This window comes from Platichthys flesus, chromosome 17 (genome assembly GCF_949316205.1).
Source record: "Platichthys flesus chromosome 17, fPlaFle2.1, whole genome shotgun sequence".
NCBI lineage: Eukaryota > Metazoa > Chordata > Actinopteri > Pleuronectiformes > Pleuronectidae > Platichthys > Platichthys flesus.
Window position 1 is genome coordinate 10,262,319 of NC_084961.1, and position 25,168 is coordinate 10,287,486.

A 25,168-nucleotide genomic window follows, 5' to 3' on the forward strand; every position below is an offset into this window, starting at 1 on the left:
AGAAGAAAACAGTTGAACATACTTAAAGGATTTTATTTGAGAAAATCAGGATGCAGGTGGAATACAAATGTGAGGTATTTCAGGACCTAAACACACTGTACACTGAACAGCCACTGACAACAGGTAGGAAATCAGGCAGTACAAAATGCAGTAGATATTACATTTTTTTGCTCTTAAAAAAAGACAAATACATACTCAAAGCAAATATATAAAGAAAAGTGAATGACGAAAAGTCAATAAGTCTTGTGTGTACAGGCTCAGGCAGATGGGCCTAAATAATGTAAACAACAACTGGTGAGTCCCATTTTTAATAATGATTACAAATATCTTCACTGGTGACTTTCACATTCTAAATATATTTTATTTAAAAAAAATGCAACAGCATTAACAACATTATTACAGAATATCGGTGAAATCGGTCATGTTAAGCCAGCGGCATCAAAATACAGACCCAGGGTCTTACTTAAGAGTCAAAATAAAGCAAGTAAATACATTCAAATAGAAAAGTTTTCACATCAAGTAGTATGAACACCAAATACTTATTTGGTTACATAAAGGTATAATTGTGACTTTAGAAAAGAAAATCGAAAATGGAGCAGGATATTGGCATGTAAACCAGCTCAACATGCCAAAGGCCACCACAGAGCAAATAAATGTTTCCTGTGATGTGTCACCCTTCTGATAAATTCCTGAAAGAATTCTACAGACCTTCCGCTTAAAGAAATATTCCAAGGGGATCATAAGAGGCGTGTGCTAAATTAGACAAAAGAAGCACGCTCCTCTAATAGGAGGATAAGATAACGCTGATTTACAGTTGAAATAACCAGCCCCCCCTCCCCCCCGTGCTGCCACTTTCTGCATTCACGTGATTCCGCAAGCGCCATTCCACACAGACCATTAATAGTTGTGAGGCGGTGGGCAAACTGGGACTTTTCCCACACAGGCTCGGAAACCAAAGTTATTCTCTTTAGTTCTCCCTCAGTTACAAAACAGGTCCAAGCACTTGTTTGTTTTTTAAGTAGATAAGAGGTACTCAAAGTGAGGACAGAAAATCTTTCAAGCCGCCCTTCTTGCTGCTCTTGCTGTCCTCGCGCATGAGAATCTTGCTGAGACGCTGGACGACCCAGTTTTTGGATTTTGAGGGAGTCTTGGACGCAGATGAGCCCGACCCTGAAGTGTTAGAGGAGGTGGACGACCTGGGGAGGGAGAGAGAGAGAGAGAGAGGGTGGAAGGGAGGAAGAAGAGGTGAGGGAGAGGAAGGAATGATTAACATACCGTAACTTGAGATTTTGTTGGTTGGCAGGAAATACTAAAAGTGTCCTGTCAACAAGTATATGATCTGCCGAGCCTGAATTCCAGCACGTAGCACCTGTACGGCTTGCTGCTGCTCTCTTAATGTTGAACAAATAGAAACCTAATCACTCAAACGCTGACACATCATCCTAATGGACGTCTGCGACACAGACCAAGTAAAGTCAAGGATGGTTATATCTCAAAGTCTAGTTCAGGAGATATTAATACCAGCGATCAGAAATAGCTCACCTGGGTGTGTGAGCAGGTGTCTTGTCTTTGCTAGCAGTTTTCGGGGTACTCATGTTGGACCTGCTGGTGGACTGTGGAGTCCGGGGTTTGCTGGCGCTCCCCGGGGTGCTGTGGGTCCTAGCGATGGTGGCTATGAAGTCCCGGTTCATTCCTCTATGTCTGGATGTCTGATTACAGGTGTTGCAGGTGGCCATCTGGAGTAAGGAGTGGAAAAGAGAATAACGGTTATATAAATTCCTCTGATACATAATTCGGTTTCGAGGTGAACGCAAACAAGATATTTCGACTGAGATACTTAAAAATAACACATATTGTGCTTTTATAAAAGGTCCTTGAAACTACCCGCATGAAAATCTAGGAGAAGAAGTGAATCTTTCGTCATTCCAAACATTATTTTCCCTCAAACCCAGTATCACTACAGCTGCTGGAATTTCCCTGAGAAGCACAAACACTTCCTGCTGCTCCTATGCCCAATGGGACCTCACACACAAACACACACTCATCTCACAGCTTAGGAGGAAGAGTTCACAAAAGAGTCCAAAAAAATATCCATGGCGGGACATGGGTCACTCAACAGCTGAGACTCTTCCCATTGGCCCTGCCAAACATCCCTGAGATTATTTTACATTTGAATGTTTGCATACATATGAAAATAACTGGATTAGTTAAAGCGGGAGGGGGGGGGAACTTTAACTTTAGCCAATGAGAGGGCAGGGAAGAGCTGTTGCCATGCAGCCCCGCCTATTCAGGGTATGGATGCTATGGGAGCCGTCAGTCAGCTTATGCAGTTAACCTCTCTGAACCCAGTTTTGAACCAGGGTCATTTAGTCACAGCTGAGTTTTGTCAGTTGAAGCTTTACAGCACCCCCCATGACAAAACCCAAAACTATTTCCTGACACATATTACACATCGCATGCAAAGGGGAAATAATGAGTCCCAATATAAAGGCACTGGTCAGAGTTATGTGGCACAACTTGTCATGTCCTGTCCCAATACACATGTATAGCATAGGAAGTAACTGCCCTGACTGGGACAAGCCACCCTTTTGAACCACATGTTGTGATCTAAATAAAGCACAAATCCATATCCGAGGTCTGTGTAAATCCCCCAACTGGTAAATAAACTAGTTATCGTTACAGTCAATCTTTTACATTAACGAAATTTGGCAGATGCTTCTATGGAACTGCTGACCAGTGTTCGCACGCGAGACTCCATCATTAGATCAAGTGACATTAACTATTTGGAAACAGTCCCATCATCCCGGCGATGAGCTGACTCTGCGAATGAAACAAATCCCAAGCACTAAGTTTCTGTCTCCAGAAGATCCTGTTACACTTTCCTCACTTTAGAAAAATGCAGTACAAAGTATAACATGTTATAAGTGTTGATATCCTCTTTCTCTAACGTTCCGCGTGACTGTAATTTACTGGAGCACCCTCAGCGACACAAGCCATCCAGAGTTGCACAAGCTAAGAAGTGGTCTAAACAGACCACCAGTGCAGAGATCAACAGGGCTGAGAAGAGCTGTAGACAGCCAGGAATGCTGATGAGATGGAAAACTCACCGATACGAACGCAGCCATTTCAGGTTCTGACAGGTGTCTGCTGGAGAGTGCTGGAGAGTTGGGTTTCTCGAGGGTCTGAGGTCCTCTGTCTCTCTAAGTGACCGTGTTTCAAGTGTTTACTACAGCAGCCCCACACGTCCAGCTTTATACAGACCAAGCCCAGCAACTGACCCACCCATCTTTTGCATAGGGGAGTGGTTCAGAGCAGGACCGACCAATGCACTGACTCAGCTTATCTGTGGCCCAGCCAGCACTCCACCGTTATTCTTCAACAGTGACACTTTAATGCTGGACTCATCCAAACACGTGCACGTTTGAAAATTGAAATTGCAAACAAAAACAAACAAAAATCTGAACTTTATCTTAACATCCAAACAGAGAAAGGTACAGCTGAAGGTTGTGATATCCTTTTAGATAAACATTTTATTTTCTCCTCGTGTTATATCATGATATAGATTGTGTAAGATTTGTACCCACACTTTGCTTGTTCAAATCAATGGGACCAAAGTCAACGAGAATAGATCACAATACTGAATTATTAATGAGCTCAGCGCAGCACACAGTCTAAACACTGGAGGAAAGCTATAGGAAAATACTGTTTTAGTAATTTTACCATATTATGAAGTTATCAATATAACAAAAGGCAGGTCTGCAGATTTAAGATTTTTGTTTGAATAACATTGTTATGGATTTACTTATTATTGATAATTGAAAAAGCCCTAATCATTTCAAAATGAACACAGAAAAATTATCGACAGTCTCACCAGCAAATCAATCATTTCCTGTTTCTGTTTTCAGTTTTTATGATTTATTATTATTATAGTTATTATGATCATATAAGTGGTTTCAAATTATTATTTCTAGCTGCCAAATAGGCATGAATCTATTTCAGCTGAAGAAGCTTCACCCTAAAAAAATTCAATATTTAAAAGCCTTTCCATCAACCAGTAATAACTGCCACACCTTATGATAATAATCACTGAATAAAAATAAGTTTTAACAGATACATTAAGACGGATTTTATCCATAAGGCTGTTCAAACTTATTATTCAAGAACATGACCATTTTCTATTAGCTTCAAAATGCATTAATATTACAAAAAAGTGGCCCAAGATGTTTTACTTTTTGATCAGAAGGAGGATTTCAGAGAAACAGTAGTCGTCGTTTATAATGAGTAGAAAGTCACTCCACCCAAAGATGTGGGTTCACGCGTAAAGGAGGAAAATATCTATCATACTTAAGTATCCTGAAGCCCAAGACTGATGTTCTAATGTTTCTAGAGTGTTCCAGCAATCTCATTACTCTGATTACCACTACACGGAGAAAACTCAATACGTGATTGTTTTGCGTTGAGAAAATGTATGTTTTGGAAAAAGACTGATCGAACATTTCTTGGTTGCAGCGTCCAAAGTCCACTTCGGAAATTGATGGAGAAGATATTTTTTATAGTTTTACAGGTAAAATGAAAAATGTCCCTTCTATTAAGATTTGAAACCTTGACACTGGAGTCCTGCTTGAAAACAAACAAATGACGGCAGATGAAAACATAAGCTTGTTAGCAGAGGTAATAAAAGTGAATCATTTTTAATCCCACACATCTATAAAATTGTTGATGTCGTGTAACAACATGAAGAATGTTGATACACTTGTTCTGTAATTCAATGAGGCAGATCCAGTGATGCTTTAAAAACATGATTACAAACCACATTCCTGTTCACAATATTTAATCTATAATCCACCTACAAGTGATTTGACATTGTTGTTATGAGCAGTCTTGTTTTATTACCACTGTATTTGTATTATTGATATTTTTGGTCTTTCCATTACTTCATTCTGTTATTTCCTGCAACAACCAACCAATTTCCTCCCGCAGATCATTAAAGCTTAATTTCATCAAATCCAAACTGGAGTGTGCTGCCAAAAACACTGTAAATATTGGTTCACACGTTATAAACAGTGCTATGATTCCAGCTGTAGCAGTGCTGTGAGTCAAGGAGAAAAACACTGCGTTGGATCACACACAGACAGACGTTGTTTACAGACAGAATGATCTCTTGCTGTTTTTCCTCTGGTCCTCTTGTTACCACGAGTGACCCAACTATCATCAGCTGGCTCCGATACGAGAGACTTTATCAAAAGTAACTTTCCTTAGCCAAGGTGTGTGTGTGGGTGTGTGTGTGTGTGTGTGTGTGTGTGTGTGTGTGTGTGTGTGTGTGTGTGTGTGTGTGTGTGTGTGTGTACATGTAAAAGCATAGTGGACAGATTAAAGGACAAAGTCAACAATCCAACACTGTCCTCTCCTAAACAACATGTGTGATGGCTGCTATAACCTGAAATGAAGTCCCTATCCATCGAATGTACTCGTTAAAATGTACACTAATCCTCAGACATGTAGCCTCTGCACATGGAGGGACGCATGTGAGCTGGTGCCGCAGAAAGATTTCACTTCCTTATCTTGGGCTGTTGACCCTGGCAGCAGTCAGACCCACACAGGGGCCGGTCAGGCATATGGAAACAGCAAGTGGATAATCTGTTTCCAAAGTCTGGTGCTATGAACAGAAAGAGTATACAAGAGTTTTGCTTACAATAACAAACTGCAGTAAAAAAACGACTATTTCCACAGAAAAGCAGTTTAAAGTCAGACACTTCAACGCTTTCCTACAAAAATATGATTTAGGCAACGATATCAGAACCCATGCTGACAAGTCTAAAAGGAGTTCCGGGCCTCGGGTTCCTGATGTCAAGAGCCCGGTCACCCTTAGTTCCCAGCCTTGATTTATAAGTCTTTAAAACCATTACGCTGAAAAAATTTAGAAACTCTAAATTACCACCACTGCCGATTAGAGCCACAGCCGATCGAAATCCATGTCAACTGCCGAGCCATTTGACCCTGGAGTTATTGCAGATTGAGACCATTCCCATTGCAGACAAATGCCAGATGTTGCTGGATGTAAGTGTGTTTTTTAAGACCCATGGAAAAGCGGCTTTAGGAACTACCAGCAGCAAGATTTATAATAATGACTTGCAGTATAGGGAGTAAGTAGCTCGGGCCAGGTGTGCCGTGCTGAGCTGTAAACGTTTTTAAAAGAATCTTAAAATCGATCCTAAATATATAACAGGCTGCCAATGGAGGGAGGCAAGAATAAGAGAGATGCGTGCCCTGCGCCTGGTGATCGCTAATGTGAGCGGCAGCGTTCTGCACTGCAGCTGAAGCAGAGACAATGAGGATTGACTGCTACATGTAAAGAGGAGACAAAGGTGCGATAACTATAACTATCAACTATATATATATACGAATATATTGTCACACTGGCGCAGCCCTGCCCTTTCATCATACTCCCATCCAAACAGTAACAGAAGCCTGGATTCACTCGCATGTCACTCTTTGATTTAAGAGCTTTGACATGCATCCAATTGCATTTTGCGTGAATGTACAGGAATAATGGTTTGATCTTTAATTCATCAAAGTGTTGAGATATATATATTTCTTATGAGAAACATACATTTCTGCAGCCATGTGACATTGCCACTGATAAATACAATATCGGATCTGAGATTTAAAAGGTGCATTTCATGTGAAAAAGTGAAGGGCCACACAACCGCAGGCAAAGCAACGCAGGCGGACCCACATAAATCAATTCTGCAGATGGACCCGTACGTCTATTAATAACCCCTGTGCCACAAATACCTCTCTTCCTTTTTCTCTCTCTCTGCTTCCAAAGGTTAGCTTGGTTTGATTAGTTTGACCTTGGCAGGACGATACGCCCCAGGAGGAGGAAGTTGAGAAGAGGAGTCCGGTCAAATGTGAGGGAAGATGAATATAAGCCTAACAAAAAGTCTGTAAATGTTGGTGTGTTTTTAAAATGTTTGCGTGTGAATGCCTGAGCATCTGCACGCACTGTGTGTCAAAGTCATTTGAGAACACATCAATAGAACGCAATAGAGCTGAAAGCAGAAGAGCAGTTGGCGGATCAATATGAGGCAAGCGGATGAACTTTCCTCTAACCACGGCCTTGCACTGTGATGACGCTGGCAGCCACTTAGTCACCGAGTCTGGAGGCAGGCGGCCCAGTGAATACACACAGACACCTGATATGAATGCAGAGCCACTACACGTTGCCATTTAAAAAAAAATGGCTTATCTGTTTTCTCCCTCTCTCTCTCTCTCTGTCGTTACTGGTGCCAGGGATAAAGGTCACATTTTATCCTGCATCACACCAGCACGTTTACATGGAAAACAAATAAAAGCACAGGCTGGATGTAAAGATTTTACCTGATGATTTATCCCATAGCCCTCAACAAGCGGGTTTTACCCAGTTAACCTGATTAGATCCTAAAATAATGTTACTCGAGATGCTTCTTATTGTTATCAAAGGACGTATATCTGAGCTCTGTGACCAAAAAAAACAATAAAATTCTTTCAGGTATAAAATTGAAAATGTCCTCAGATGGACTGGAAGGACAAACTCTGCTTGAAATCACCCAGATATCATCAGAGAAACTTTATCCAGAGTAAACTGTCATGAGTACGGTTTAAATTTAGAAAGTTAGCTCTGCTTAGTGGCCTGGAGCATTATTCATTCATGTCATTTCAAACCTGCAAATGTTTCCACTGAGTAAAAATTGAAAAATAGTCATTTGTTATAAGCAGAGAGTCATTGATGTTGTTACTAGGCAGAACACAGACACACGTGCCGGAACATATACAGTCAATTCAGGGGGTTTGCAAAATAACTTTGACAGTTGTGCTTCTGGTTTAAGCTGCACTGAGCTCATGTTGCAGTTTGTGGTTGACATTTAAACGTAACAATGGCTTAAGAGTCAGATTTGGATTTGAGGATTCCTCTCTGGAAAGTAATGGCACATGTGCGGCTTTAAAACAGATTTGGGATGAATGACAATAATGTGCACATGTGCTGACAGCATCAGTTGAGGTGCAACATAATGTAAACGCTGGTGAGCGAGTTTACAGTTCAATCTACAGTAGGGTTTGTTACGCGTGCACGAGAAGGGACGTTTAACAGAGCTGAGGAAGCTAAATGAAGCGAGGCCCAGATGCTAATTGAGAGATGACATGCTGTTATGGTATGGCATCAGGTTCTCTTTATGGGGGTTTATGTGCTTATGTGCTCGTGAGCTGCGCTACAAACATGAAAGGGGGGAGTTGAAACTTCCTTTGACCCAAGGCCAAGGATCAGTGTGTCAGAAAACAAATACGCATTCATTCTGAATGGGACTGTTCCCCGACGACGTTCTTCTGTGCAGCGGCTCATCAAGTTTCCCAGCGGATATCGACGTGTTAATGGGGATGTTAACATTCTTAAAATGCAATGCACCCTTCGCTAAATCCCCTCAGACGTGAGTGACTGTTCCCACTTCCCAGCGACGCCACATTCCATCCTGGACTTTTCTCTACTCCAACACTTCCCACTCTTGTCCTCATGTCACCCCCCCCCCCCCCCCCTTGAGTTGTCAAACCCCGTGATGTTGCTGTTCCCTGAGAGCAAACAGGCGAAGCAAAACCCAGACATCGCTGTCTCCTCTTTCCTGTCATCTCCTCAGGAGAAACATTCTCCAGCTGCATTAGACTAGTAAAGATAAATATGACAGAGGGATGTGGTGAAGAGAAGGCCAAGAATGGAAGGAGGAGATAGATGAGAAAAAAAACAGGGGGAGCGGTCACGTAGATGAGTTGAGGTAAAAAACAAGGGAATGAGAGGTGGTCGGTGATGTCAAGCAGAAATGGTGACATAAATTACACAGAGAAACTGAGCTAACGTCAGAGAGAAATGGTGCTTCTGGGAAAAAGGGAAGTGAGTTTTCCAATCAATTATGTTCTGTCACTTTGTTATTTCGTGTCTCGTGCATCTTTTATTCTGAAAAACAAGTGGATTTTTCAGAAAATGGCAACGTGACGAGCAGATTCAGTGAACGATCACATGCATTTGTCCACTAGTGAAACAGTTCAACCAGAGACTTTCCATTTACCTGTTACTGTTGAATATTGAACACAAAGTCACCCACGAATCATCCGGAATAAATGTTACGCTACAACTATACTTTCTTCTCGTACTAAACAAGTGTGCTGGGAACTATAAATCTAGTCTTGGGGAGGGAGGAAAGGAAGAATGAGGAAGGTGGAGAGTGCACCATCCTGCGCTCCATTTAGGGGTCTCTGCCTCTCTTCTGTGGGCTACACTCCAACTTACTTCCATATCCACTGCTAGATAACAAGTTACATGCACAAACACACCTGATTTATCTTACCTAAGTTATAAGTCCCAAGAGCTGAGGACAAAATGGCATGCACGGGCATCCATCCTGAGGGCAGCGCACACGCACATCGTAAACAGAGAGCAATATGGTGTGGAATGAGGGGCATTTACAACCTGGAGTAGACATATGGTTGTGAGCTTGAATACACATCTGCTGTCGTGTTTCTGTATGGCGTTTGTTTTTAATGCGTTTGTTTTACTTGTGACTGGCACATATTTCAAGTTATATGCACACTTTTACTGTAGATACGCCAGGTTACAGAGGATCAGTAAAGGAAATGAATTATAATGGTATGAAGGGTGGGAATCGCAGGGTGACTCATGATACGAAGGGCGATACATGGCACAGATAATCTCAGGATACAGGGATTATGCGATTCTCAATATATATCAAGACAATCATATGATACATCCAAATAACTGTTCAACTGAAGAAGAATACAAAATGAAGGTTACGTGCAGAATTTGTCAATTTATCAAATGAAATTCACTAAATATTAGTGCTGTCAGTTTAACGCGTTATTAACGGCGTTAACGCAAACCCATTTTAACGCCGTCAATTTTTTTAATCGCAAGATTAACGCAGAGCTGGCAACTCTCACGCTTTCGCCGTGTGACACACGCTTTTGCATGTTGGTGGTTGACTAAGTCACAATACTTTTTTAAAACATCATCGTATCAGGCCGTCCTGAAGTACAAGGGGTGGGCGAGTGTGTGTGTGTGTCTGTGTGTGGTTCCAGATCGCGCACCGTAGCCCCACCCCCTGCCCCCGCGCACTCGCTCAGGGAGACACAGTGAGATCGGAGCTCGTTCACGTGTGGCAGCCTTTCAGTGACTCACTGCTTCTTAACTTTGAAAACAGTGAAAACACAGAGTTTCTCTGGTCTCAGCTGATCAGAGTTCAGCGCCTCAGCTTCTCAATCAGAGCAGAAGCTGCAGTTGGTTTCTATCGAGCTTCAGTATCTGTGTTCGCCTCCAGTCTGACCTGCTCTCGCTTTTTGTTTTCACATTTCGTCAACTAAAATATATATTTTTAAGCTACTAGGCTGCAGCTATATGTTTTTATTATTTAAAAACAGGGTACTTATTATTAGTTCTGAGTTTAATTTGTTTCAAAGTAGGCCGACACTTGCCTGTGTATTTTGTTTGTTTGTTATTTTGTTGCTTGTCTGTTTGAGAGGCCTGACTGCTATGTTCGCAGCAAACTTGAAAAAAAGAAAATAATAAGCCATGGTTTAACTCCTTGTTTACCTGAAATGTGCACATAATTTTATTTTGTACTGCCCTGTTTGGCAATGTTGTTTTTCAATAAAATAAAACATTTGCATAAAGCAAGCCAATCCACTTTCCATGTTGATAGAGCATTAAAACCCCCAAAAAATTATGGAGAAAAAATTAATGAAGGGACATTAAGAATAGATACAAATTTGCGATTAATCGCGATTAATTTTGAGTTAACTATGACATGAATGCGATTAATCGCGATTAAATATTTTAATCGTTTGACAGCACTACTAAATATCAATATTTTCAGTAAGGATAATGATATATTGCCGTATGGATATTTTAAATAACGAAAAACATTTCCCTCACAAAAGAGCCGACTCACAAGCAAACGTGGATCTCTGCATCTCATTTTAGATAGACATCCGTCTCACGCCGTACACACTGGATTTGAAAGTGACAATAAATTTATACATGTTTTTATTTTCAGTATTTCCCTGATAATCCCTTTGCTTCTTTCCATGTTTTTCATGTGACTGACATTAAGGTGTACAGAGTGTTGTGTACCCACTCATAACACTCAGCTAGAACACAATAAAACTCCACAACGATAAACCGGTGACGTAAAACAAAAGCTTCATGGTCACTATGAGATAACGTTTTGATGCAGCAGCATCTTCTGAAAATGTGAACTAGCACAACGATAAACAAAAAATCTTCTGAATCTCCTGTTATCCAGACAACGACCCCACACTTTCCTCCTTAAAGAGTTGAGTGGATGCTAATCTCTTTTCTCCTGCTCTCGGTCTGAGCCTCTCTCTATGGCACAGTGCCGTGCTCTGTTTATCAGCATGGAGCCGGGCAGGCACAAGGAAGGGAAGCGGTCAACATCCCTCCTCTTATCCCTCTGCTCCACCGCTCAGCGTTCAGGGGTATCGCCCGTCTGCCGAGCACAGGTGTGTGCCGTCTCGCATACGTGGCTTGATTTGTGGCGCCTTAAACTCCCAGTGTATGACAGAGGAGTGACTGTGAAAGCAGAGGGTAAAAATACCTCGGCGGACATGCTCAGTGTGTCTTGGTTTACTGAGAATTCACATGATGAACAAGCATCGACATTCTTCATCTGGACCAAAACAACACTGCTGACAAATGAGTAGATGCAAGGGTGCAGGCTCAGCGAGAGAGCGAGAGCGAGAGAGAGAGAGAGACGTGAATGTTTATGATTTCTTGGAGGGAAGTTGTCTTGCTGCAGCTATTCACAAATACATCATTAACTCTGTGTGTAAAAGTTCTTCTTGAGTTCCGAGAAGCTGCTGGTTATTTTTAACCGAGTGATTTACCACTCTGGCTGCACCATTTCAACTGAACGTGTCTGTTAGTTAACACTTTAGTACTGTGTGTGTCGGTAGCCTCTCATCATCTGAAGCACTGTCTCATAACAAAGTGCTGTGACATTAACATAATAATGTCGCTTTAACATAATAACCAAAGATAACAGTCTCACGAGGCTAAAGTCCACCAGTTCATTTGTAGAAGACTCTGAACTGACATAAATAAATCCTGTATCATGTAACCAGATTAAAGTCTGGATTTAAAACACGTGGAGTAACTGATTGAGATTTTGAGGACTATCGATTGGACGGTTTCCAATTCACGTTGGTAAGCCACCTGAGTTTTTTAAGAGGAGACTTTGTGAATTCATGTCATCTCAAGAGACGATGCGGAAAGCCTCCACGACATCAGCCAAAGCCCTAGAGGCCTCTAATGCGGTGTCTTTGCTCATCGCTAAAGCAAAGAAACCGTTCACTATAGCCGAAGACCTGCTCCTTCCAGCAGCTGTCATTCTGGCTGAGACCATGCTGGACACAAACGCAGCACAGAAATTAAAGACTGTGCCTTTGTCAAATGACTCTGTGTGCCGCAGAGTCATTTGCCATAGAATGGGAACAGACATTGTCGAGCAAGTTGTGGGAAAACTTAGCGACCCTTTTTCACTCCAGCTGGATGAATCCACAGATGTCAGTGGAAATGCACAACTTTTTGCTTTTGTGAGGTACATTGCTACTGATGACATTTATGAGCACATATTATTCTGCATAACTTTGGAAGGTAGAACAACAGGAGAGGACATTTTTGATGTTGTCAACTCCTTCTTCTGTGAAAACGACATGAGCTGGAGATCCTGCACTAGCATCTGCACGGACTCCACAGCATCAATGACGGGCTGCATATGAGAACTCATAGCGCGCATTAAAAAAGAAAACCCCGACGTGAAGTGGACTCACTGTGTCTTACAGAGGGAAGCATTGGCGTCCAAGAAAAGGAGCCCTGTGTTACATGACGTTTTGAACGACAGCATCAAAGTGATTGACAGCTTCATCAAATCAAGGCCAAGTAATGCACGCCTGTTTCGCCGCCTCTGTGAAAACATGGGAGCTGAACACACACAACTGCTGCTGCCCACAGAAGTGCACTGGCTCTCTCTCTCTCTCGAGGGAGAATACTCAACCGGCTGTTGGAATTACGATCTGAAGTACACACCTTTCTGATTGAGCACAGATCTCCCTATGCCACCTTGTTCCAGGCACAGACTGGCTTGCAAAGCTGTGCTATCTGGTGGATATATTCAGCAAACTAAACGAACTGAATATGTCTCTGCAGGGCAAGGACTCGAGCATTTTAAACCTGTATGACAAGGTGGGTGGCTTCCTGAAGAAAGCAGAGCTGTGGAGAAGGGCCTCTGCACAGGGGGATTTCACCTGCTTTCCACAGGTGGATAATTGGATAAGGATGTGGACAGAGCTCCAGTCAAGTCGGTCATAATGGGCCATTTGACCAACTTGATTCAAGATTTCATTCCTACTTTCCTGACATGGAGGAGAAATCTGCACAGCTGGATAGGGTGAGAAACCCATTTCTCTTGTCCCAAGCAAACGGAAGCAAGCTACCGATCACTTATCAGGAAAAAATCTGTGTCATCTGACCGTGACCTCCAGATGAAGTTTGCCACATCCACACTTGCACAGTTTTGGGTGTGTGTGAAGCAGGAGCACCCTGACCTTGGACAGAAAGGTTTGGAGCAGCTACTTACCTTTGCCTCAACATATTTATGTGAGGCCTCCTTCTCTGCAAGGACTGTTATCAAATCAAAGCAAAGAAACAGACTGTGCCTGGAGAAGAGCTTGATCACAGCAGTTGCTTCCCTGCCACCAAGACTGACAAAGATCCTCAGTGACGCCCAAGCCCAAAGTTCTCACTATGTTCAGTTTGAGAACATATCTTTGTAATGATCCCGAAAGAGGGCACTTTAAGATGATAATTATTTTTATGTGCAAAAATATCTATTTATAATTGAGATAATTATTTCTTTTTTAAGAAGTCTTTGTTTATTTTGATATCTTTTTATTACCAAATTATTCAAGAGACCACTACAAAGGAGAAATGTTATGCATTTGAAAGTTTCTAGTTACAAAGTTTAATAAATCAGACACTAACAGCACAGCACTGTGTTTTACATCTTTTTTTCAACCAAAGATGCTTTGCGCTGGTTAGGGGGGACTCGGATGAGTTTTTTTTCAAAGGGGGTACATCACTGAAAAAAAGGTTGAGAACCTGTGATTTAGATCATAGACAAGTCTTGAACCTCTGATAAATTATTCTTTAAAAAAACAACAGTTGACATTTATAAAGGGCTTATTCTTTATGATGTATTAATGTAATTGCTTTTATCAAAGAAAAGTCTTTGCAACCTAAGAAAAGCCTTTGACTGATTAGGCAGGTAGTCGCCACCTGTTAGCTTAGATAGCAGTATATTCCATTATACTATTTTTTGTTGGTTCGAACCTGCCAATACACTCTAAAATGGCTAAAACAATAATGGATTCAAACAACAAGAAAAGACCTGATGATGTCAAACTTCTTCGTGTGCCAGCATTATCCAATGCATTCTGCATACTGGACAAACTGGGCTCTGGAAGTTTTGGAATAGTTCAACAGTGCTTAAAGATGGACACTAAGGAGATTGTGGCTCTGAAGTTTGTCTCGAAAGCAGAAGGCCAAAAGGAACTGGATATTCTGGAAAAACTCCGGGAGATCGGTCAAGACAAGAACAACTTCGTCCGGTTCAACGGGCATCACACACACTGTGATCAAATCCTTCTGGAATTTGAAAAGCTGGATAAGACTTTGTTTGATTGGCTTGGAATGTCCGGGGGCAAGGGGCGGCCTCTGTCTGAGATTCAAGCAATCACAAAGCAGCTGTTGGTGTCACTCACTGCCCTGAAGAGCCTAGGTCTGGTGCATACAGACATAAAGCCAAACAACGTAATGTTGGTGGATCAACAGCGACAGCCTTCAAAGGTGAAGCTGATTGATTTTGGCATGGCTACTCGGGTCTCCGAATTGAAAACTGGACATAATTTCCAGATTATTGGTTTCAGGGCCCCTGAAGTCATGCTGGGACTTCCTCTGAATGAGGCCATGGATATGTGGGCTCTTGGTTGCATTGTGGCCTACCTGTACCTCGGCACATGTCTGTATAAACTAGGGACTTGCAAATATCAGGCCATGAAGAACTTGGTACAGATAAATGGTCAGCCCAATGACAACCTGCTCAATTCTGGAAGGTACACCAATGTGTTTTATACAAAGACAAAATATACCAAAAAACAATTGTGGAGCCTGAAGGAACTTTGCTGCTGCAAGGAGTGTGTAGTACCAGGAGGGAAACGCACAAAGTCCTCCCAGAGGAGCAAGGGGAGCCCAGCATCCCCTACGATTCAGAAGCCCGGGCGGTTTGCCAGTCTTGATGACATTGTGGTGACTCGCCCAGGTGTGGCTGAAAATGAGGACACACAGGCCTTTTTAAGCCTGCTGAAACAGATGTTGCATCTCGATGCAAAAAAAAGAATCGACCCCAGCGAAGCTCTGCGACATCCTTTCTTGAACATGAAGCACTTTCCTAGTGAGTGTGTCTCCAATCCCGACACACCAGCGGCCCCTGGGAGAAGACGAGTTCGCCGATTGGCAGGATGCATTGCAAAGGGCAATAAAACTTGTGTAGTAGGGGTAAAAGAAAGATATGACTCGTCTGCTATCACAAGTAAGGCTGAGGCATCACCTGAAAGGGCAAGAGGTGGTCGTGGTGAGAAAATCTCTTCCACTGACACACGAGCCAAAGGTGATGCTGAAATTAGCCCCCTAAAGAAGCATATGAAGAACTTTCCCAGTGAGTGTGTCTCCAATCCCGACACGCCATCGGCCCCTAGGAGAGGACGAGTTCGCCCATCGGCAGGATGCAACTCAAAGGTCAATAAAACTTGTGTAGTAGGGGTGAAAAAAAGATAAGACCCATCTCCCGACACAAGTAAGGCCCAAGCATCACCTGAAAGGGCAAGAGGTGGTCGTGGTGAGAACATCTCTTGCACTAAAAAAATAACCAAAGGTGATGCTGAAATAAACCCCCGAAGGAAGATTATGAAGAACTTTCCCAGTGAGTGTGTCTCCAGTCCCGACACGCCATTGGCCCCTAAGAGAAGACGAGTTCGCCCAAAGAAGATGATGAAGAAAGTTATAACATTTTTTAAAGGGCTGTTACCTTGTTGCAAGGTTGATGTTGCCGATTAGACTCATGTCTGACCTATAAAATAAACACAGAGCCCACAGTGCATCAAAATGTGTTACTGTCAACAGATATTGGAAATTCTGGATGAATTGATTCTCAATGTTCACTATAATCAATGAAACATTTTCATATCTCGGTAGATCCCAAGTGAAACATTTCAGAATTTTATATCAGTTACAGAATTGTTTCAAATGTTTTGGAATTTGTTAACATCTCAACATCTTTCAATGAGTATCTCACTCATGGAGCAATAAAACTTTTTAAAAATATACTACATGAATCCCTATACTGTCAAGATGTAGTACAGAAATCCACACAATTTTATCTTTATAAAATCTTTATTTTTTTTTTTTAAGGTTGATGTAAATAACTTTATGAAGTTTGTACTTACTTAATAATATATACATTCCACTTCTGTCTGTCCTGGGTGAGGGGTCCCTCACATCTGGCTCTCTTTCAGGTTTCTACTTATTTAAAAAAAAATTTTGAGTAGTTTTCTTCCTTACGCTTTATGAGGGTTAAGGGCAGAGGATATCACACCATGTTAAAGGCCTATGACACAAATTGTGATTTGTGAATGGGCTATACAAATGAAATTTGATTGTTTTATTGACTTATCAATTTGACTTCCTAGCATGAATTTTAAAAGCTTTTACCGGATATTTTCAACCATAGATATACTTTATGTTGACATTTAACCTTTTATTACATTTTAATATGAGTGACTTTTGCCAGTCAATACAGTATGTTAAATTTTGATAATGGTTGATGAGAAGATGATTTTGTTTGACCTTATTTCTTTCCATATATTTTTCATTTTTAAATGCTTGCTCCATTACAGGAAAGTAACCTTTTTTTACGTTTCCAAAAAAACAGCAGTCTCTACCTATTGTGGCCCTTATCGCCAGTGATTCTGTATGTACGCAAAGTACCAGGGTTGCAGACTCGTTGATTTTCTTCTATGATTTGATGTTAGTTATTGATAATGATTCTGATGTTTCTTGATTATTTTTCGTTAGTGATCATATTTTTATTGATGATCAAATGGGGGAGTGTAAGGGAAAAGTCAACTGACCAGGTGTCTCACTGCTGTGGCCTTGGCAAACATGGAGTTTGCTACAGCGGACGGACACAGCACATAGACACAGGGGAGGATTTCATATCTTTTTCTTATTACGTTTTATGAAGCACCTCTTTGTATTAGTTCTGGCATGTCTTCTGTTTTTCATATTGTCTTGTGAAACGCCTCTTTGTATAAGTCCTGGCTTTTTCACACTTGCAGCCAGTTGTTCCAATCATGAGCACCCGTGCTTGTTGTGTAAACTCTGCAGAGCTTACTATTGTAAAGACTCAATGGCAACTCCAGTCTGAGAATTTCATTATTTCAAATCTCAAGATGAATTTCCAATACAGACCTTCACCACAACCCACAGAATGTGAACAACCGGGGGTACACAGCCCGGCAGCATACAAAAATTAAAAAAGATGACAACTTTTTTTCTTGCAGTACATAACTTGACCTCTCCTGTTCCCCTGGCTTATCCAGAGTATCTGTATTTTTTATTATCGTTTCAAGTGTCTGTCTGCTTAATGTCTCTCACTACCTTTTTTTTTTATTCCTGCTTCCTCTCTCAATCTCCATCTGCCTCTTCTCCCTCAGTGGCCACTGATACATAGCAGAGTGGGCAGAGAGCGGCCTGCGCAGCGATTACCTGCATACTAAACAAACCCTAATAGATTTGAATGAGCCAGCAGCACTTTGACTGGAGCTGCTCTTCATTAGGGCTGATGTCAGATCACCGGGGGGGGGGGCACTTCAGTGGTTCTCTCTTACAACAACACCACAAGCTCCATCGCCACAATCTCCATCGTCAGTTTCCTCATCTCAATGGGTTTATCAGTGGGGTGGGTGGGTGCCGGCCGAAAAGTTCCCACTGGTGCTTTCCATTAACAGGACAGACAAAAATAACCACTACAACGACTTTAAGGTGGAAATAATCAAACCAGGCCCTTTCTGTGAAATGAATACAAATTTCTTAAGCACAACATGGCCGGAAGCAAAAGATTAAGAGACAAAACAGTACATAATTTACAATAAATACGAACGTGTTACACAATTTGACTCCCTCATAGGTCAAAGGTCAACACCAGTTAAGATGTTTGCTTATGGAAGGAATTCAATTCCAGGTATATCACATAAGCCACACAATTATCAGCTAAATATGTTATGTAAATGTATAATAATTCGTGACATAATAAACACAAATTGCTAAAAGGAAATTATAAATTAACTTTACAGTTTTTCTGCAGATATTAGTCCTAATTATCAAATGTCAGCATTTTACCCAAAACTACAAATCAAGTGAAGCTGTAAAAACTACTGCACCATCCATACTTCCACTTCGTTCAACACCACAACAGCAGAGGACAATGGAGCAGGCACATAACCCTGGTGTTTTGACAACAAGCTGCAGGAAAACATAATGCATGACTGGGTGTGTGGGGGTGAATTGTTTTGCTCTCTCACCAGAACTGAGGAGGACGTTTTGAAGCGCTGCAGAAGATGTTTCTGTGCCATGCTGAGACGTTTCCCCTTGGCGTGTCTGCGCAGGATGCTCCACACCCGGGCTGGAGGACGCTGCTTCGGCCGCAGCCGGACCCGGTGATTGTCGGGCTGCAGCCACTGATAACAGTGCGAACACACCGTGGTGCTCTGCATCGGGCAGGTGGATTTCTTCAGCGCTGATGCTGCGAGGACGGAAAAGATTTTTTTTTACAAAACCAATAGAACAAACTAATCCTGATACAGTCAGGTCAATTTTTTTGAGATAAGATAAAACAGAGCTCTATATTTCCCAAAGAAAATTCAGAGCCAGATATTGCTCCAAACTAATAAAACAATTAAGTATATTAATAGGAAGTGTAAGAGGAGTCAATGGAAGACGAGAACCTAAATATATAACGACACTAGTGAGAAAAGATGTATAAATGTGAAAGAATGAACTAAAATAGAAAAAGGTGTGGAAATGACAAATGAGAAGAAATATTGGAAATGGTACTAATAAAGAACCGTACATGAAATAATTAAAGCAACTTTTCACATAATTATGAGTATTAATGGCACAAGAAACTGAAGGATGGATAATGTACAGGATATTGAGCAAGTAATATTGTACATGTTGAAAGATAATATTGCATGTGGTATTGGTATTATGGTTTTCCGTGTGTTAGGTTTCAGATGTATTATTTTCAGCAAAAAAGAGCAAAGAGACAAAGAGATACGTGTTAGAAACTTGTAGTTAGAAGATCAATGTTGACATTTAAGCAGCTCCATTGACATTCTGTGGTGAAACATCAACATAACATCCTATTTTTTCCCACATTGCAATATAGGTCAGTCCCAAACTAGATTCTAGATATTCTCTCACCATCCAAACATCATAAATCAAATTATCATGCTCCTCTCTTAGAGATCAGATAGTGTGATATTTGGAGAAAAGCCAGAAGAGTCTTACTAAATGGAACCACTACCTATTGATGTGGTTTAAGCTGGCGTGTGTGTGCGCATGCATGTGGTGTGTGTGTGTGTGTTTATGATTGTGTGTTTTATCCCACCAGCCTGTCACACACAGCTGGTTGACTCAGTATTTTTGGCTGTGGGTTTACTGAGTTTGTTTCAACCTTGACAGGGTCCTTCTTACTACTGCTGTATGTGACTGTTACACTTGTAGACTCTCAGTGAGGAAAACAAAAAGTTACAAAAACTGTCTATGGTGCACAAGTGTTTTAACTTACCCTTAGTATTTGCTTTCGCATACCCCTGCCTGGGGAAGAAGAGAGGAGACAAGATCAGACAGTTGAGAGTAAGAGTGAAATTTGTAACAGGATATCACATTTGATTTTAATAATTAAATGTGCAGTATGTAACTTTGGCCGCTAGGAGTCTATAAATCAAGACAATAACAAAATATTTAGTTTGATGACAGAGTTTATTTGTCTTTGCCACCATTGCCAGTGAAACTCTATCTGACGGGACTCAGGCACGAACTATGCTCACGGATAATCTAAGTACACAAGTCAACTTCAAAATATAACATATATAGTTGTTTTATTGAAGCATTTTTTAAATTTGATGTAATTAAATCTTTGCTTTAATAGTGTTTTTTGTTGTTTGCTCTAAAATCTTAAGTAAACTGATAAGGAAAGAACGTTGTCAGCCACAACAACTGTTATGTCACATCCATGGAAATAAAACCTTAATATGACAAAAACACCAATTTACTAAAACAGGCAATTGGAACGGACAGACCATCCCATTATGTGTGGTGGAAAACAAAATGGGTCCAAACAATATATGGAAAATCCTCCACCTCTGCCCCCTCCTGCTGCAGGGCTGCCTCTGCCACTGCTAAAATTAGCTTTGGGATTAAATCGATAAGGGGAAATGTGTTGTCCGGCGGCAGCCCGTGTGACAAAGTCTGAATGGGGCTGGATGTTTGTGGAGGAAAGAGTTGGGAGGGGTGAGGTCATCTGGTGTCGACCCACTGGCTGCTGCTGGGCAGGGGTTGTTGTCACTTTTCCACTTGCACTCTCGGCCAACCCGTATGTGATTTAACGTTCAGTGACTGGCTTAAACTGCCATATTATTTAGTATCCCTGTCAGAAAATGCTGGATATGAAGAGAAGCCTGTGTGAGGCCGCTGTGGAGGAATGTGACTGTGCAGGACTGATAGTGACTCATGGATGTTGGGCAAGTCCCCATTTTTCATTGTTATCCTGAGACATTATCAACATTCTTAGTTGGTGGAAAAATTGTGTGTAGAAAGTTTTGAACACATTTCCATCCCTTGACACCACTGACAGAAACATTTTCGACAACATGAAACACATTTTTCATTCCTTTGGAATACTAGAAAGAAAGGAAATCCTCCAAAACTATAAACAGACGGCTGACGGCTCGAGTGTGGAGAAGTGGAATTCCTGAGGGGTGTGATCACTGCTTCCTTGATGAGCTCGCTCTCAGAAACCGTACACCACAAAGACCTCTTCCACCGCAGTAATCTCATTAACATACTTGACAGGCATCTCCTTTTAAGTGCACACTTAGTTGTGGTGATGAACTCTGTGGGCTCTACACATGGACTGCTGACAACAGGGGGGGAGGGGGTGGTGCAATTCAAAAAACTCCAGAAGTTGCAGAAGGATGGAGGGTAGCGGAGGGAGGGGGGGGAGCATTATAATATTATATGTTGGCTACTGTGTGATAATGTGATAAGAGACAGAAGTGCTGGCTGAGGCAAAGTGCACAAAATTAAACACATTACGGAGGTTTTATTGCCTCCATCGGGGGAAAACAGCCTTCACTGTGACTAATGGAAATGTAGACGATCAGGGCAATCAGTGAACACTCTCAACACTGCACCAGTCTACGGCAGAGAGTGTGTGTGTCTGTGTGTGTGTGTGGGGGGGGAAGTGTTCCGTTTATCAATCGGGTGGGACAGAGGACAAGGCCGGCAGGTGCCTCCCGGTGTGGGGCACACTTGGGGCGGCAGACTCTTGCTGAGAGAGCGACGAATGGAGAGATACGGGATGAGGGGCGATGAGGAGCAGAGGCAGACCGATATGGACTTTGGAGGGGGAATCACGAAACCTCCATTAGGGAGTAAAACAGTCCCGATACCGATGTATCAGCCAATATTTAAAAAATGGGCAATCAACCAAGATGTCATTATCGAACCTGTATGACAAAGGATTTTAATGAAGGCTTGATTTTATTCAGTTAAACCATAAACTTTAAATAACTATAGATAAAAAAGAAAGCACAACAGCAAACAAATACGTAGAGCGCGAATTTTTTTAACAAAATTTTAGTTTTGATGCATCACTTATTCCCTGGGAACATGATAAAAATATTTCAAAAAATGCCAATATTCCCCAAACAATGCCCACAAAATTATTATCAATGATATTGGTTTAAAAAAACGAAATGTCCCTGAATAAAGAGCTGCAAAAAAGCGGCGTGGGATATTCAAAAGTCCTCCTGACACTGTTTGCCCAGCCGGCATCCTGCATATTTTGGTTATCAGCACACTCAGTCAGGCTCCAGTTACTGGACACGCGGCTGTGATTATGAAGTTACTGGCAACATGCTGCCACAATAATAAAAAAGGGATGTCATCCTAAAGACAAGGACACAAAACACACACACTATAACTGTATAAGATAACGATAACACTAAACAATAGATTATGTTTGCAATAAAAACCAATGGAGTTGCACTAGTGATGGGAACATACACACAGACACAGTCATCAGACAGAAGGGGAGAGCGGTAACACGACCCCCAACAAATATGTGGAGTAGCGCGTACGAGTATATGACACATACCCACGACACAAACACTCAGTGACGCATCGGGGCAACTTAAATGGAGGAAGAGACGACACCGGAAACCACCAGAAGCAGAGAGAGTGTCAACTGGGGTTCAACAGGACCAAAAGAAACATCAACAACCACACACACTGACCACATGTGCCAGCAGCTGTTTGAGTGGATGCTCACTCCTCGGTTAACTCTGGGACTGTGTATTCAAGACCTCGATCTGAAACATTAATTCTTCAAGGTAATTTCCTCCATAGCACGACTTGCCCTCAGTATCATCACTCTGGCTTCATTAGCTTGTCACAGTGAGTGTTAATCTTGGATGTGGCCGCTAATCGTGTTCTGTCTGCCAGGCCCTTTGGCCCCAAACCAGGCAGGTCTTACAGCCCAAACATTTAAATGTGTACACTCGGAGGACAGATGGTCACAGTTGAATACGGTGGAAAGGCTCGCAGCTCAGTGTAGCCAGTGAATCTGGGGAACAGATCGATGGATTAAAGGAGCAGCGGGCTCACACACAAATCCGTAAAATGACCCTGAGTCTGGGTTTCACTGTTAAAACCAGTGTTTTTGTTTCCATTCATGGGTCTGCGCGCACATTTCCTGGCTCAGGTGAAAGAGAAAACTAGCGGGAGAATACGTGGACATGGCAGGAGCCCAAAGCAGACATGGCCCACGGGAGTCTGTGCACACACTCACATGCACGCATGCATACACAAACCATTGTTACACCTGTTAGGTGCATTAATCTCAATACAAATTGTTATAAAGAACATTTGAGCACCCACTGTACTAGGAAATGTGCACGGGTCGCGTGCACAGACATAAATTATTTCCCTTTCTTTCTTTCTTTCTCTCCAAGGCTTAGGAGGATTTTCTCTGAAATGACTTTCTGCTTTCACTTTCCAAACAATACGACAATCACCAAAGGCACTTTTGGCACACGCAACTGAACCAAAGCAGTGGTTCGCAAACAATGACGTAATTTAGAAATGTTACTATACGGTGCCATCACATCCTCATCCTGTCTTTAAAGAGAAGGACCAGAAAGGTCATCTTAAATATAGAGAAGAATTGATTTTGTTCTGTTTTTGTGTGTGTGTGTGTGTTTTTACATCAAGCACAATGATAAACCAAGCTGCTTGAAGTGGATCGGTCACTAATTATCTGTCAACACCTGAGGAGGGAATAACCCAAACACATCCTTTCAAGTGCAAATTTACACAAGCAGTGAAAACCTCGGCGTGAAACCTAATAAAACCTTATTACATTTTGAAATGCACATAAATATGGTAAAATGATTAACACATAAATGACCACAGCCAATTTCTATGGGTTCAGTTTTCAATCACAGCAGGGACCTATTTAACATGTATGCAAAGTATTGAGATTTAAGTGCATTTCTATTTTTGTCACTGTGTTTTCCAGCTTTCTTTATAATATTTTGCCCTATAAAAGCTGAGTCAAGATTTCAAAAGAGACCCCAGTAAGTAAATTGAAACTAAAGAGAAATAGATTAAAATCATTATTTAACTCTGTCTGTGTTATTTCTCTATAAATGTTATGGTCTTGACCTTATAATGTTTATCGCTTAAAGTGGAACTGAATTTAATACCTTTGATTTTAGTTTTTTACACAGTATAAACATTAGTACAATTATATAACCTCATAAACACACTCATATAAACACTGGTCGAACGCTTCCCCCTAGCGTCCAGATGCCGCTACTACAACAATACAGGAGCGAGTGTAAGGAATCGGATGCGCTGGTGAGATTCATGAAGGGTATTTAAGAAGGTTTCTTACAGGTAGAACCGTGAGAGCTCCGGACACGTTTCCTTAAACAGCAGAGACGCGTTCAGCAGGAAGTTGGCGGATCCTCCGCTGATGAGAGTTTTCATTTTCAATCTGTTTCCTGCTGTGACGTAGGAAACTCCGCATTTGAAATGTCTCCCTCCACCGAAAGATGTAGACGAAGGTTAAAGAAGTGTCCGCACACGATATCAGAGCCGGAGGAACCAGGACGTGTGAGGAGATAAGTCTAGTTTCGCACTAACGTGGTATTTGTGAGTGTGTGATGGGCTGCGACACCACAGACATCCACGTTTAGTCGCGACGTTGTGACGTGTCCCGCAATGTATTGTGGGAAAATGAGTCACAGTCAAAATTGGTTGGTTGGGCCATATACTGTCCTCTTCAGCTTTTAGTTCCGAAAACAGTCTAAAAGCAAAAATAGATTAAAAAAAATAACATTGATCAGAAGTAAATTAAATGAACGCAGTGTATTTATTCAGGATAATAAATCTGATTCAAAATTAACTTTTAAAAAGCTTATTTATTAATCAGGGATTACACAGGAAACAAACGTTTAAAGAGTCATAACACCCAAGTAATCAGATACTTTATCACTATATATTTCAACTATTGATTATAGAGCAATAGCAGCAGCTCATATAAATGCCCAGATATGTATCATTGAATGTCGTCATTCCTTAGATCCTATTGGATATTTAGAATTACCAGTGATAGACGCCAGTGTGAGGCCTATTGACATCATT

The 25,168-nt window shown here is 41.6% G+C and overlaps 1 protein-coding gene across 2 annotated transcripts; it reads right to left on the reverse strand.

Annotated features, from left to right (window-relative positions):
• Positions 1 to 17: 17 nt before the first annotated feature.
• Positions 18 to 24,729, reverse strand: c17h18orf21 (chromosome 17 C18orf21 homolog). Of its 2 annotated transcripts, XM_062409208.1 has the most exons (6): positions 24,417 to 24,729; positions 20,025 to 20,053; positions 18,757 to 18,977; positions 16,203 to 16,244; positions 1,543 to 1,736; positions 18 to 1,196 (listed from the first exon to the last, which is right to left on the reverse strand). In XM_062409208.1, the coding sequence occupies exons 1-6, from the start codon at positions 24,509 to 24,511 to the stop codon at positions 1,034 to 1,036; spliced, it is 744 nt and encodes a 247-aa protein (XP_062265192.1). In that variant the 5' UTR covers positions 24,512 to 24,729; the 3' UTR covers positions 18 to 1,033. The 2 variants fall into 2 exon arrangements, with proteins under 2 accessions (XP_062265192.1, XP_062265193.1); XM_062409209.1 differs by lacking the exon at positions 16,203 to 16,244.
• Between the last annotated feature and the right edge of the window lie 439 nt (positions 24,730 to 25,168).